General features: G+C 40.0%; 1 protein-coding gene across 49 annotated transcripts in view; it reads left to right on the forward strand.

The window, feature by feature from the left end:
- The window catches only part of MBNL1 (muscleblind like splicing regulator 1), a 276,932-nt gene that overhangs the window by 199,178 nt on the left and 62,594 nt on the right, over positions 1–15,160 (forward strand). The window contains exons 1-2 of one of the 49 annotated variants that reach the window (XM_049099975.1): positions 3,890–4,103; positions 4,417–4,642. The exons of 45 other annotated variants lie outside the window; for them this stretch is intronic. In XM_049099975.1, coding sequence (XP_048955932.1) covers positions 4,601–4,642 — 42 coding nt within the window. In that variant the 5' untranslated portion in view covers positions 3,890–4,103; positions 4,417–4,600. Of the gene's footprint in view, positions 1–3,889; positions 4,112–4,255; positions 4,279–4,416; positions 4,643–15,160 lie in introns of those variants that run through there. 3 more of the 49 variants (XM_049099976.1, XM_049099974.1, XM_049099972.1) reach the window with 3 other exon arrangements.

Genomic DNA, 15,160 nt, shown 5'->3' on the forward strand with positions numbered 1-15,160 from the left:
TTTGACTAATAACGTGATTGTCTCTCATGTTTAACATACACTGAACAACTTAAAACTAGGTTGGAAACAATGGCAATTAAATATAAAGACTTGTGTAAGAGGGTGCCACTGACATTTCTCATAATTAACCTTGAGTATCTTTATTGAAGACACTAGGAAACTGACACAGGAATTCCTATACATGTAGACTATGGTTATTTCTGAAAACATTTTATTAGAATGTCCTCTTTGCCAACCAGTGATCGTTAATGTCAAGTAATTACAGCATTTTCCCTTCCACTACAAACCACCTGTGGATGCCCAGTGGCTTTTCTTGGAGGCCTAAATATTCAAATCATTTCAGCTTTTCTTTCAAACTATTGTTCTGATTGTACTTTATATTTTTGGCAAGATGCCTTTTCCTTTCCTGGGACCATTCCAAATTGCTCAGAATTATCTTCATTAGATTTACAGGAACAGATTTTTCTAAATGACATTTTAATAATTGCTGCAAATAAGTGACAAAGAACTAGGAAGTCCTAGTAGGGTTGGTGGGGGCTTTTGTGTCTTTGTTTCTTTATTTTTGTTTTTGGGTTGTTTTGAGGCTTTTAAAATTTGTTCTTTTTGCCTTGTTTGTTTGTTTGTTTTGGTCAAAGATTCAGATAAAGATGTTAAAGTACCATGCCTTGGCTCCATTTGAATTGCTGATGGACTCTAATTTCCTTAAGATAGACTGGAGCTAATGAAATAGGATGCTTACATTATAAGGCAATTAAATGCCCTCTACATAGGTATCATTTCTAAAAGCAAAGAGAGCTTTAAAAAAACACAGGCTGCCACAAGGTGAGCTGATATTAATTCTAAACAACAAAGAAGTCTTCTTAAAGATTTCTCTGAGGCCTGAGGATTTTTATACCATTGTTCAATAGCACATTTCATGTTGTAGAAACTTGAGATGAAGGCACCCTTTCACTATCCAATCACTTACTGTGTTCTCCGTGGTTGAGAACCCTCCCTTTGTTACACACTCGAAGTTTAAAAGATGCGTCATCAAGTATAAAAATAGGAAGTGCCCACAAAATCCAACATTAACAGTTGTAGAACACATTGGTCCTTGGAACGCCTAAAATACAGTGCCTGAAATGATCAGAGGAGGAAAGAGTGGGATAATTTGAGAAGTTGAAACCCTCCTTATCTTCCAGATTGCTCGAATTGGACTCTTTCCTTGCCTCCAAGTTCAAAGTTTATCTTCAGGTCTAACTGGCACTCAGCTAGATAGAAGAAACGGGAGACAGAAGATAAGGGGAGTGAACAGAAAAACAAGAGTGAGGATGGAAGAACTTTCAGATTATTAACTGATTACTGTGGATAAGCCCCCAAAGAGGTTTTTGAAAGAATTTTTATAACTTTTGCCTCCTCATCTTTGCCCCAAAGGCTTGGCTAAATGCATCTGGAGTATTGTGAGCTTGAATAAAGGCTGTATCTAATACCTCTCTACATTATATTCAGCCCTTCCCATGAGAGTGACTACAGTTTCACATGCTATATATATATATTTTTAAATATTTTATTTATTTATTCATGAGAGACACAGAAAGATAGAGAGTGAGGCAGAGACACAGGTAGAAGGAGAAGCAGGCTCCATGCAGGGAGCCCGACATGGGATTCGATCCCGGGTCTCCAGGATCAGGCCCTGGGCTGAAGGCAGCGCTAAACTGCTAAGCCACCCTGGCTGCCCCATGCTATATTTTCCTATGGCTTTTACACGTTCCTCCTGTATTGAGCTTTTTTTCCAAAAGTCATCTGTGAGTGTTTACTCACTTCAAACGTGTACATATTCCAGCGCACATTTCTCTATAAGCATTTACTGTTTTATTTTCCCCTTTGAATATTGATATATTTTTGCTTGGCATTCTACAGGAAGATTCTTTGAGTTGTCAAAATATTCATAAGCCACTTTCCCCTCCATATATGTTTTATAGCAAGTTCTGATGCCATAGCACTTGAGAAGTACCTAGTAAATAAATAAAACAGGGGTGGGGGTGAGATAGAGTAAACTGACTTTGTGTCAGAAAATGTTCCCTTGCCTTTAGACAGATCCAAGTTGCAAAAATCGTACATCCTTTCCCAAACTAAGATTTCATACTAGGTATTATAATTACAACAAGTTTTGCATTTACATTACATTTTACCTAAAAGGCAGCCCTAGACTCTGCCCATATTCAGAATTACTTGTAACAAAGCCTGGATTGAAAGATGAACGCATCTGGATTTGGAGAAATAAGTACAGATATGGGTATGTGGCAAGGAAGCAGAAGTGTATAGGTTTCCTTGCTAGAACCATATCTAGGTATTTTAGGCAGAGTGGAAAAAATCCCAGGGCATATTGAATTAGTAGGTATCCTTTCTTGTTAGAAAATAAAAATGAAAAAAAAAACAAAAAAAAACAAACCCTACCTATACATGCACACTATTATTTTAAGAAAGATTCCTGCTTACAGTTGGGATATTTTAAATTTTGATGAAATATAAAAGGATGGACATGTTTCGACGGGTTACTTCTTGAAACATTAGAGCCGAACAGGGGACATACAGGTGTGCTGTTGAGTGGAAAATCACTTATCAGAAAATCCATTTGGGGGATGATCTAGCATATTCAAGAATTAGCAAAATTTAATTTTTCCATGTTCGCATTTTTATGAAAATTGGTCTTAATGGACAAATAATCATTTTTTTTTCTTTTCACACATGTTAGTTTCCACATGTGTTTCTGTAAAGGTATGTTTCCATCCCTTTGAAAGACGTGACCTAGTGTAGCTTTGTAAGGTAGTAGAGTGAAAAAAGGCTCAAGTTGATACTTCTCTAAAGTGCCTAACTTCATTTCAAAATGAGCAACCCCTAAAACAAAAAACAAAACAAAACAAAAAAACAAAATGAGCAACCCAGTTAGAGTTTGAAGAGTCTAGTTGTTTGGTGTTGAATAATTGATTGACTTAGTGCTTTGTGTTTCGACTGCTCTTTGACACCCTAACCTGCTTGAGTACAGGGATGGTATTTTGTTTTTGTTTTTTTTTGAGGCCGGGGACATATTAGGCATTTGGTGTATTTGTCAATTGATTTAGAAACAGCCTTAGTGTAACTCAGTAGTCATAACACACTCCTTGGTTACCCAAGGAAGGTATATTTAGACTTGTTTAGTAAGCAGAGGTGGTAATGTTTAATCAAGTAAGCAATCTAAGTATGACATAGTTTGCCTTTAAACCCACTTGGCAGGAAAGGGAGCCAAAAGGAAAACTAGCTGACCATTCTTACGCAGTGGTTCAACCAAGTGCCACTCAAGACAGTGATTTATTAAGGGAAAGGAAACATTTTTCTTTCCTAAAATCGTAACGTACAATCATCAGCCATGACTCTGTGATAGAATCCTTATCCCTTGCCACGTAACATTTTTAAAAAGGGGTAAAAAGCTGGAGAAATCACACTTTGTGTTAAAGGAACTCGAGAGAACACGCAAGTTAAGACTTTCCGGCCCCTTCCTTAAAGCTTCCAGCAATTTGACATGTGAAAGAGAAAACAGAACTTTGAAAATCCAGAGTGAATGGGGGGAAAAAAAAGTATGCTGTTCTAGGAGCTCATTTTCATTTTTTTGTACTACTTCTCTCGTCCATGAATGCTGTTGGGTACGCATCCCAGGCAGTTATGCAGGGTGCGTTACAACTTTAATATTTTTTTTTTTCATTTGGAAGCCAGTTGTCCTCAGTGGCAGCATTTGGTAGGAGTTGGCTAGGTGCCCTGTTCTGTTAGCTCTCCCTCTTTCATCAGGCACCGTCCATCTCTCTCTTATTTTTCTTGCCTTTTAAATTCAGTTTCTGTTATTCTGTTATCCTAACATTTTCTGCAACTTTGTTTTTGTCTTAGCATTCTTAGTTCTAGAATGCTACTTTATTTTGTGTGTCATCATAGACTTCTCAGTGTTGAGTCTCCCAGTAACCTCACCTTCAAGGGGTGGTTCTCACTGGGAGAGAGATAGGGGGCAGGCGCCACCCTTCAGGTCAGACCCAGAAAGGAAGACCTCCCTGATGCCACCTCTGGATGCCAGAAGCCCATGTCACAGGGGCTCTCTTGTAAGCTGGTACCAGTGTTTTGATTCAAGTTCCTACCAAATTGCTCTAAAATCTCTATCATCCACTAAAAGCTTCTCCGTCATCAGACTGCTTGCGAATAATGATTTTGTGCAAACTGACTTGCCTGTGGATGCTGAGACGCGTCCCACCTTCTGTGACAACTACAGCAGGGAGGGTGAGGGTGGCATTCCACCTTAACCTGGGGGGCTCTTTTGAGGTCCACAGAGCTCCTTAAAGGAGTTCTTGATTTCAGTGGGGAGGGTGGGATATTCAAAGCCCCACCCCCACCCCCAAGGCTTTATTTTAATTCCAGGCCTGCAGCTTTCTGGAGAGTGAGTCCCTAGCACACAGAGGAGTCTGTGACCTTCCACAGCTCAGGAGCTGCCCGTATGCCCTGCACAGAGCCAGCAAGTATCCTGCAAAGAGCAGAGATGTGAAAACTTCTGGTTCTAGAGAAATACTGTCTCATGAATAGAGAATACATTAGATCGAATTAGATGAGCTGGTGTGAAGGATCCATTGTAACAAGATCAACAAAGGTTTGTTATCCCTGTGGAATAGCTGCCACGGGGCTAATTCCCCAGTGACCGCTCTTGAGTTGTTTTTGGAGGAATCCTCTGGGCCGTTCTGCGTTGTATTGATACGGAGGCTGGGAGCTGAATGCTTTTAGTACATAGATGTGTTATGATACCCTTCAGGGCTCTTTTACCTTGAGAACCGTGTTGCCATCATGCTGGAAGAAATAACGTGAACAAAAACCCTTTAGAGCGTATCCCTTATAATTTGTGACTAAGAGAAGGAGAGTGTTGTTGCCTTCACGTCCCTCAGACTCCCTTTTTACATGATGGCCATCGAGCAGATGTATGTATCGTGCTCACAGCACCTGAGTAAGTCCATGCCATGGAAGGGAGGTTCAGATTTATTATTTATTAGACTTGATGCCTACTTAGACAAAATGGGAATTTGACTTTGCAACATGTGTTAGTTATTTGGGTAACAGAGTGACAAACATTTTCATACTACTTTTCAAAATGTAAAATATAAATAATTTGTATTTGAATTATCATAGACACCATATGCTTAGTAGACAACAGAAGTCTGTGTTTTGTTCTAAGGAAAGTTACACTTGAGAGGGGGCGGTAGATGGAGGTTGGCTATAACGAGTGGAAACGTTCTCCTTTTGGTCCATATATCAGGGTATCTTAAAAGCTTTTAAAAAATATGTTTCATATATAAAATAATCCTTTATCCCCAATGAGTGTTGCTCTCTGTTTTTGTTTTGGTTTTTTTTTTGTTTGTTTTTTGGTTTATTTTGTTGTTTTTTGTTGTTTTTTGTTTTGTTTTTTTTTTTTTTGGCCTGGCTAGAGAATTTTAGAAAAATAATTGAAGGTAAAATGTATTCATTTTGAAAACAGTACAAACTCAGTTCAAATGATTTTTAGAAGTTGCATTTTTTTTTTTAAAATTACATTTCATTGTCAGTTTAAAAACCATAAAGCCTAATGACTATAATGATGATACTGGAGGATCAACACATCTTAGAAAAAGAAACTAAACAACAAATAGATTATAGCCACAGTGTTTTTGACATCCTTTCGGGTAGCACTGCCGTGGTTGGTGCTGGTTGTTGGACCCAATCAGACAGGCACCCAAGCAGGTTGTTTGCAACGCTCACTGCCAGGTGCAGAGTTTATATGATGTTTGCTTTCCAACTTTTGATTTTAAAACTTAAAATCTCAATCTGCAGAGGGAGGACCTTCTTGCTCGATAAAACAGACATTCTTTTGTGTTTCTTGGGAAATGTCTAATTTGATAAACCCATGCCGTCAGGTGTTTATAATCCTGGACTTTGTGCCGTTAGATAGGCCGTGTCCGGAGTTGGCCAACTGTTTGTCTGAGTATCGCTTACAGATTTGATTCTTTAGTGGGCATGTTTTCATAAAGCTTACTTAGATCATTACTATTTACTCATTAGGCCTGCAAAGAAGACCAAATAATGATTGTGTAGTTTTCAGAATTACTTACACTTTTTAATGTAACGCAAGAGAGGTTATACACATCTCCAGTAGGACTCTCAGAAAGCGACCTCGTACTATGTGGTAGCAATACCACAAGATGTGATTTGCATTTTTGTTATAATTTGAAGAGTAAATAGCTTAATTTTTAAAATGAATTTGTAAGGTATTAAAAAGAAACTTTTTTCAAGAATATTTCTTCTTAGGGAGCCTTGGTGGCTCAGTGGTGGAGCATCTGCCTTAGGCTCAGGTCGTGATCCTGGAGACCCAGGATCGAGTCCCCCATCAGGCCCTCCCACAGGGAGCCTGCTTCTCCCTCTGCCTGTGTCTCTCTGTTCTCTCATGAATAAATAAATAAAATCTTTTGAAAAAAACAAAAGAATATTTCTTCTTATACTTAGACTTTTTTTTTGGTTAAATCTTCCAAGAGCCATTGTTGTCTTAAATAAATTACTCTCTAGCCGTCTTTGATGGGAGAGAAAATATCCACAAGGGAAGACAGAGGAGAATTTATAGGACTGGTACTCTCATATACTTTGTAATATTTTATTTCAGGTGATCTTCTATGATTAAAAAAACGAGCCTCCTCTTTCCGAACAACTACTTTCTTTCATCTAAAAATATACTCAGTTTGGGTGGCTCAGTTGGTTAGGTCCCAGGGCGTTGGGATCGAGCCCATATTTGGCTCCCTGATTGGTGGGGAGCCTGCTTCTCCCTGTCTCTTTGCCTGCCACTCCCCCTGCTTGTGCTCTCTCTCCGTGTGTCAAATAAATAAATACATAAAATCTTTAAAAGAAATCAAATATACTCAGTTAAAAATCTTTCAGTTATAAATAATCATTTCATATTGATTATCATAAATAATCAAAGGTATACAATATTAATATATTCAATATTCTCTCCGTACCTTTCCCACACGAATGGATAATTCTATTATGCTCGATTGATGAAGGATTAAGTAATTTTTAATTTTCATCAGTCATAGGATGACTTCATTTTATACATAATGAATCATTTCACATCATAATAGATTGAGCCTTTCACAAAACAAATTTTAAAATGTGTCGCTTGCTTTTTTGCAGTGATATTGAAATGAGTACAATCTGGGAACTGCATGATAGAATTTCTACAAAACATTAATATTTATCTTCTGGGTCACCACCTGAAGACTAATAGCACTATGTCCAGAATTCTTGTCACGCACTATGTTAGTAAAACAGTAATAAAAGTGATAGAGTAGTTCACTATTTTATATCCTGTGGCTGGTTATGGTCATCTGGCTAGAGTCTAACCCATATTAATCCCTTGAGTCAACAGTCAGGAACATTCAATGATGTACTTAAAATACTTTTTAACATGTGGTATTTAGAGTGTTTAGAATGTCAAAGGATCCTTTGTAATGATCTTCCCCTTGAGTAATTCAAAAGATATTTTTAAAGTTATTTTTCAAAGAGCACAGTGTTTGAAGACTTTCAGAAAATATAAATCTAGTAGAGGACTTTGGAAAAAGAAAAAAAGCTCAGTTCTAGAGAAAAAAATCACACCCTACACTAGAGTGATATATTACTCAAATAATCTATAAAAAATTCAAGAAAACAGAGTATGTGTTCATTTTTGGTTGAGAAAAGAACTTTTTTTTTTTTTTTCGAACAAGAGAATGTGTTTGATGCTCCCTTAGGGAGCTGCACTCCTCTCTATAATTGTGTTTTTCACATTTTATGTTCAAATGTAAATGACTAAAGAGAAAGCATGACATGTTCATATTTTTCATAGAACATATTAAAGCCTGTTTCTATGGCAACAACTTTTAATTGGCAAATCCCATTCTGTTGGTGCTCTCAAGCTTATTTTTCATGGGTATGTTGAATCAGTTAGAGACGCTTCACAACGTAAAAGTTGGATTTGGCATTGCTTTTTGGCATGAGGGTGTTCAATGGTCGAGGGTTTATTTCATTAGGTAATTTAGCCATATAGCGTGTTTGTGTCGTAGGTGGCTGCAGAGATGATACATCTATCCCAGCAGCCTGTTGTGTATCAGGAAACCTGCAGAGGGTTGGTGCAGACGCTCAGACTTGCACACTCAGAGCGGCGACGTGTGTGATTCCACAGAGGGGACGTAGGCGACGGTCTGACCTGATAGAACAGAGTGGGAAAAAAAATTAGAATCTTTTCTGGGCTGTATTTCAGATGTTTAAAACAGTGTATCTGGGGTTCCTTATGGCCCTGACTTTAATAGTATAGAGTTGATTGATTTATGAAAAAGCAGCGTTTGCTGCTTACTTTTCAAAAATTTTATCTCTTGCATCGAGGCGGTACAGAATGTTGAAGCAGGTATTTGGTGAGTTGCTTTCAGCTACTGCAGTGTTATAAAAATAGATTAAGTAAACAGACACAGCAGGCCAGTGCAGCTTGGATCTTGAACTCTTCTGAGACCCAGTATAACTTTAATGGTTTATTGGTCTGGGGAGAAAGAAATATGAATCCCCAATGTAATTTTAATATTATATAATGAAAAAAGAATGATTTTACAGCATGGAATCAGGTGTTGCAACTATTATAATTCTTTCAGAGAGCTTGATCCAAAAGCTTCAATTTTTAAGCTATTCTGGTCTACTATTCCGGTCTGCTGTGTGTGTGTGGTTTTTTTTTTTTTTTTTTTTTTTGCCTTTGCTATTTTTATATCACTGCAGTAGCATAACCCTGCACCAAGCACAAGACAGCATTGCAGTTGGTGTCGAATGTAAAACTGTTATTAAGCGAAAGCTAAGAAGGCAAATCCTTGGAAAGAAGGGAATTGTCTGCATTGAAGACTTGCAATATTAAAATTGAATTTGCCTTCTAAAAATTAAAATATGAAAAGAGTAAATGACAGTGTATGTTTCCTCCTTCAAAAGCCATGATTTCATATACTCAAGAACTAAAATATGTTTAGTCACCCCCTTTTAATTATTCTCCTCTGTTGCAGATTTTCTGTAAAAGTGTTCCTTTCTTGTATGCGCTCTTTGTCTCATAAACGTGTTCTCATTGCATTTTTCATTAGCAAATGACTTTGCTCCTTTCATTAGAAGTCACAGAAAGCCTTTATGTCTGAATAGTTCAACCTTACCTTGTACCCTTCTAATCCATATATGTTTCCTGAGCAAATTCTGACTCTCATAATATTAAAATGAAATATGTATATATAGAAAACCAATTATGCATATTTGCCATCTGTGTGCATAATAGGTATATACATGTACATCCTCATTTATCTCCAGTAGCCTAAGAAATGTGATTGAAGGGTACTACTAATTTATTTAAAGAGCTTTACCAGGGTCAGTCCAGAAGTGAGTGAGAAAAGTAAAAAGTAAGAATAGAGGTTAGGTGGCCTGCACCTCCCTGTACTGTGTTCCATTCTCTGAGCCACTGGCCCTAATCACTGTTTTTTTAGGCCAACAGGATGTTACTAGACCCTGTACATTCGTGTCGCCTTTGGGTCTTCAGGAACAATCCCGGAGATTCACAACATGTATACGATTGTGTTAGTGCTTGGGAGGAGCGCTGGGGAGCCCCGTGCTCTGAGTAGGCCTGATGACTCAGCTAGAGAGGGCACCTAATTGGCCGCCCACCTCAGTCTGTCCTTGCTCACTGTTCATGTAAACAGCAACTCTGATGAAATAGAGCATTTCTACGTTTGGGCATCTACAAAGCTCCGGGGGACATAAAGCTTTACAATTACAAGGATCTTTTCATACCAGTCCTGTGCAAATAGCATTTGAAAAAATGAAAAAAAAAATGTAACAGAAATTAGTTACAGTGTTTAGATTTTTGGTTCTTAGAATCTGAGGAGTCCCAGTCTTATGATTGAGTGGAGGAATGTTCTTCTTCCATCCCCTTTCTACCCTCAATTCCTATACCCAAGAGCATCTGTCTTGGTCATGGATGTTTCGGATTCACGATTCAGGGCCTACACCTACCTGCCTATATCTGGCCCGGGGTTTATGTCTTTGAAGAGGTATGACTAGACACCTAATGAGCAAAAGGTAGGGCTGAAGGGGGCATAGGATTTTCTGGGAAGTGGCTAAGGATTCTGGTTCAGAGACCTAGCAGTTAACAATTAGAGCTGGAAATCTGGAAACATTTCAATGACAGTATTGGGTGGGTCTTCTCTAAGCACATCTCGTAGTCCACGGGTATTTTATTTACACTAGGTAGGTAGGCAAATGAACTCATGGAAGGAAACGGTATCTTTATTACCTAAGTCATGCCCTAACATAAGGGCAAAGGAGAAAGGTTAGTTGGTAGTGGAGTAGTTTCTGAGTTACTAGGATATATGAGTAGAAAAAAATATATTAATAAGACCAATAATAAACCTTTTGTGGTTTGGAGCCTAACTCACTTTCATTTATCCTTCCCAGTTCACATGAAATATTTCATAGACCTTGAACTGGGATTAATTTACATATGTGCTCTTTATAGGCGTATGTATATTGATCTGTGTATGTCTACGTGCACAGACATCCATCTCGCTCACGCATGTGCATCTCTCTGTCCGCACACACATACACACACTCAACACATGGAACCATAAGTGGGTAAACATGGGTGACAGTCCGCAGGTGACTTCGTCTGAGATCAGGCTTTCGGAAATAAGTCATCATGCCTTCTTTCCTATAATGAGGAAGCATCCCCGAGTAGCAGGGACACTGATGCTGGAGAGACACTTGATTCAGAGAGAGGGCTGGAGAGCACAGGCAAGAATGCCCTCACCCTGCAGTCTGTGGAGCAGCAGAGCAGGAGCTGTGACCTTGTAGAAAGCCACCTGCCCTCGGCCCCCTCTTACCAGGACAATAACTGAGGCCCCCAAGACACACTCAAGGAAGACAGAGACTGGAAAACCTCCAGCTCACAAACCCAGATAAACTCGTCATGTGAGTAATTTATATTCTACTGGTGTTTTCTAGAGACCAGCTGTTGGCTTTGCACAGATTTGTCCTAAGTCCTCATAAATCACACGGTCAGGTGGAGAGGATAGTTACTCCCATTCTATTGATGAGGAGCCTGAGGCCCAGAGGATTACGAGTTACTACACACAAGGTCATGGGGTTGGTAGGTGGCCGAGTGGGATTCGAACCAGATACAGGCAAGTAGGCGTAAGATCTGAATTGCGAATCTGAAGCACCCATGAATCTTTCTGCTTTTGGAGCACCCACTGGTCAGCACGGTTTCCTTGGATCAGTCTTGAAGGAATTCTGCAGCCTGTTACACGCGCAGGAGACCCTTCTTGGAGAAAGTTAAGACCTTCCCTAGGGTGGATAATGAAGTTCCCAGGTGTGAGATACGAAGCCCTCCCCGCTCGGAGCAGATGTGTTAGGTAACTGGGTAAGCTGCTCCTGGTAGGTTTCTGACATCACCTTCAGGTGCCTGACCTCCTTGCCACATCTCCATTTTTCTTCCTTCCAGATGCACATACCTGTAATCCTCCTTCTGACCTTGTCACTTGAAATTAAAGACTTGGTTCGTGCAACTTTCCTGAGAAATCACACATGAAACAGCAGTGCTCCTTGCAGCTCTAGAAGGCCTTTGAGAAGCCGGCAGTATGGTGGGGGGGGGGGGGGGGGGGCTCAATTTGGCATGTTTTTCAGTTCTCTGAGCATTTGGCTCCTGCCTGACATGGTTTGGTTTGTGCAGCGTTTTTGCTAACCCTATACCAGGCATGATCTCAGTGGTATTTTCTATACGAAACACCTTGGCATAATTCAGGATGAAAAATAGGGTATACGGGAGGGAAGAAAATCAAATTTGATCGGCAAAGTGCTGACATCCTAATTGGAAGCAGCGAGAAGTAGCATACGATTGCCGCAGGCCTACCGAATCTGTTTGTCAACCCCCTTCCCACCCCCAACTCACGGGGAGGCATATTTTTAAAATTCTGTTGAATTCTTTCCGATTCTATTTTGAGGGGAATGGCTAGGTTTGCAGGGAACGGCTAATAAAGTATTGGCATTCTCTTCGCTTTTATCATCTGAATGGATTGCAAACGGTGTCTAAGAGGCTTTTTTTTTTTTTTTTTTTTTTACTGAGCTTGGGTTACAAATAGAGTAACCAACCCCTGTCATTGGGTTAAAAAATATATATATATATGTTTACCTGGTAGGGGCAGTTGAGATTTATAAATAGCCAGTAGTGGCACATAGACTTCTTTTGTCTTCATATTATGTGATAGAGTAGCAACAAAAGTTCCTTAAGGAGGGGCCTTATTCTTTAATACACAGTCTCAGGCGACCCTGTATCGGTGATAACAAGTAGTTCACTTCTCACTGCTGCCTAATGCTTCTATTAAACGTTTCAGAGCTTCTGAGACAAAAATTAAGAACTAATTGATATGAGATCCATCACAGTGATGCTAATAGAGGCAGGGTTCAGCTAATTGAGTCTTTTGTACATATTTACATTTCATGTGCTATTTCAAAACTCAAAAAAAAATGAATGGAATGCTTTTGGAAAACCAACGTACCTCTCCTCCTTCTGCCTCTTTGGATAAACAACCATCCTAGAACTTGTTAAGCAGCAGCAAGACGTAGAAAACATCCAAAGTGGCGTTCTTTAATTTCTGAATAATATGTTTGCTTTAACATTTCTTCTGAACCAGCTCCTTTCTATTTTCGGCAAAATTGCGTAAGATACACACGACGAAAGAACATATATCACAAAAATAGCCTTTCAGAATATTTCAGTGTGCTGCCAATACTATCATGTTCTTCTGAAAGGTAGCTGTTCCCACGTTTGCGGTAACGTAAGGGAAACGTCGTATGAGATGCAAAAATACTCCTGAGAAGGCATCTGGGTCGAAAATCCCAAAGCCCCTTATCGGTTTTTCACAGGAAACATGCGTGTGCAGATGGCCTGTTGAATTTTCCGGCATTTTACTGCGGTATACAATTTGTGTCCTGAGATCCTGAGTTTCTAGAATGGTGTTATCTTATCTCTTTGAGGTGCCTCCTAAAAGGAGTCCAGAATCCGTTGCCTAGATGCCAGAGGAAGGTGACAGATGTCCTCCGCATAAACAAGGCTGTTGTCCTTCCCACCCAGCGCTTACTGGGCTGTGTCCCTGTCCTGTGTCATTCCTCCCTCGGATCCCTCTCCTGGTGTGTCTCTGACATCCTAGGAAGCAGTGCCACCGTATTCCCAATAGAGTAGCTTCAGAAGGGGCTCATGGGTATCGGTGGCTTGTAGATTTGTGATGCGGGTACAAACACGAATTACTTTGCACGGGGAGCCCATCCTAGAGGATGGTTTGGTATCCAGGACCGATCCCAGGTTCCAGGGCACTTTCGAGGGACGTGGTAATTCTAACCCCCACCACAATGGCAACAAAGAGCCAGAGGTCTCTGGAACCATGCTGGGCTGCTAGGTCAAGAAAGCCACTGACTTACCTTTACAAGAGAACGAATGGTCCCCGGGGGATGTGGATCCTCTTCAGGTCTGAAGGAATTTCCTTTGACCTTTGAGCCCCCAACTTTATCCACTCCTCTTGTTGAGGATGTTTCTCAGGAAGTCAGATGCCATCGATGCCACCTGCATCGGACTCTTGTTTATCGGTGGGAATTGCATTTTGTATTTCTTTTTCTAACCTCCATCACCCAGCCTAATGATAAGCTGTTAGGCAGCCAATATATATTGATTAAGAGATTAAAAAAAATAGGAAATCAGCAAAATTGTAGATCTAGGTTCCTTCTTAATACGCATGTGCCGTAGTTGGCACAGTGAATTTGAATGTTACAATCCAACAGTTCTCTGTAGAAACTGTTTTCTCAAAAGAGTCATTTACTTCCCTGGGAATTCTCATAGACTCCGCTTTTCGTCAAAGTATAAGATTATTTTAAATACTTTTTTTTCGAAGACCCTCACTGAAAAAAGTGGGGCCTAATTTATAGAACTGTGCTAACAGTTATTGAGCGTAACCCGTTTCGTATGAATCTGTTTTTATCACTGACATTCCCCTTCATCCCACAGTGGTTCTCTACAGCAGCTTTTAGGATCAAAATTATCAGAGAGATTTTTCTTCCCAATTTCATCCAAAGTGAGAACTGTGGAGACCTGCTATCATCTTGATAGTGGCAACCCTAATACTCTGGGGCAAAATTGAGGTGTTTTGGGGTTTTTGTTGTTGTTGTTGTTGTTCAAAGGGTAACTTGGACAACTTTGCTGTTGACAACTCCGTTTATGGATTTCACACAAACCAACTCTGACATACCGATACACAGCTGATAACACGTGGCATAGTCAATGCAGGTGAAATCCGCAGCGTCACTCAAAAGTGTATTGTGGTGACGGCCATAAGAAGTCTGTATCGATGTACAATGAAAAGAACCCTTAGATTTTGTTTTCTTAGTTGCTGCATTTTGTACACTACTGGCTATTTGAATTTCAACTTGATACCATTTTTTGTTCTAAATATAGCCTGCCAAATGTGTTTATACAGTGCAGATAAGTCAGGCGGAGGAGTCTCCATTGCTTAGGTTGTTCTGCGACTGTACAAATTCCTTAGTTTCACGGGGATCTCGGAGTCCTTGTCAGCAAATGGGGAGAAGAGGTGATCCAATCAGATAAAAGTGATCCCATCAGATAAAAGTGATCCAATCAGAAAATCATGGGGAGGATAATGGGAGGCCTGTTCTTTCCTTTATTTACCACCGGGGCCCACCAGGAGCGACGGGAAATAAGGCTTTGCCCTCATGGATCCTACATCCCTAATGGGATCAGTCAGTCAGTCAGTAGGTAAACCTATAAATCAGCCACCTAACTGCGGGTGTGAGCAGTGCTACAAGGAACATAAACAGGAGCAGCAGCCTGGTGGAGACTGGTTCTGGGAGGACTTGAGTGGAGCAGGTTATGTTCACTGCTCTGTCTGGAAGAGCAGAGGCAGTAGGGGGTCGTGTTTTTTCCCTCCTCATCATCCCCAGTTAATTTTCTTCCTGTTTAACCATCGTGTTCGTGATTGATAAAACAACAACAACAACAAAAATATGGATACCTTTTTATTTTGTGACAGCTGTTTTT

This window comes from Canis lupus, chromosome 23 (assembly GCF_003254725.2).
Source record: "Canis lupus dingo isolate Sandy chromosome 23, ASM325472v2, whole genome shotgun sequence".
In the NCBI taxonomy this organism is placed as follows: Eukaryota; Metazoa; Chordata; class Mammalia; order Carnivora; family Canidae; genus Canis; species Canis lupus.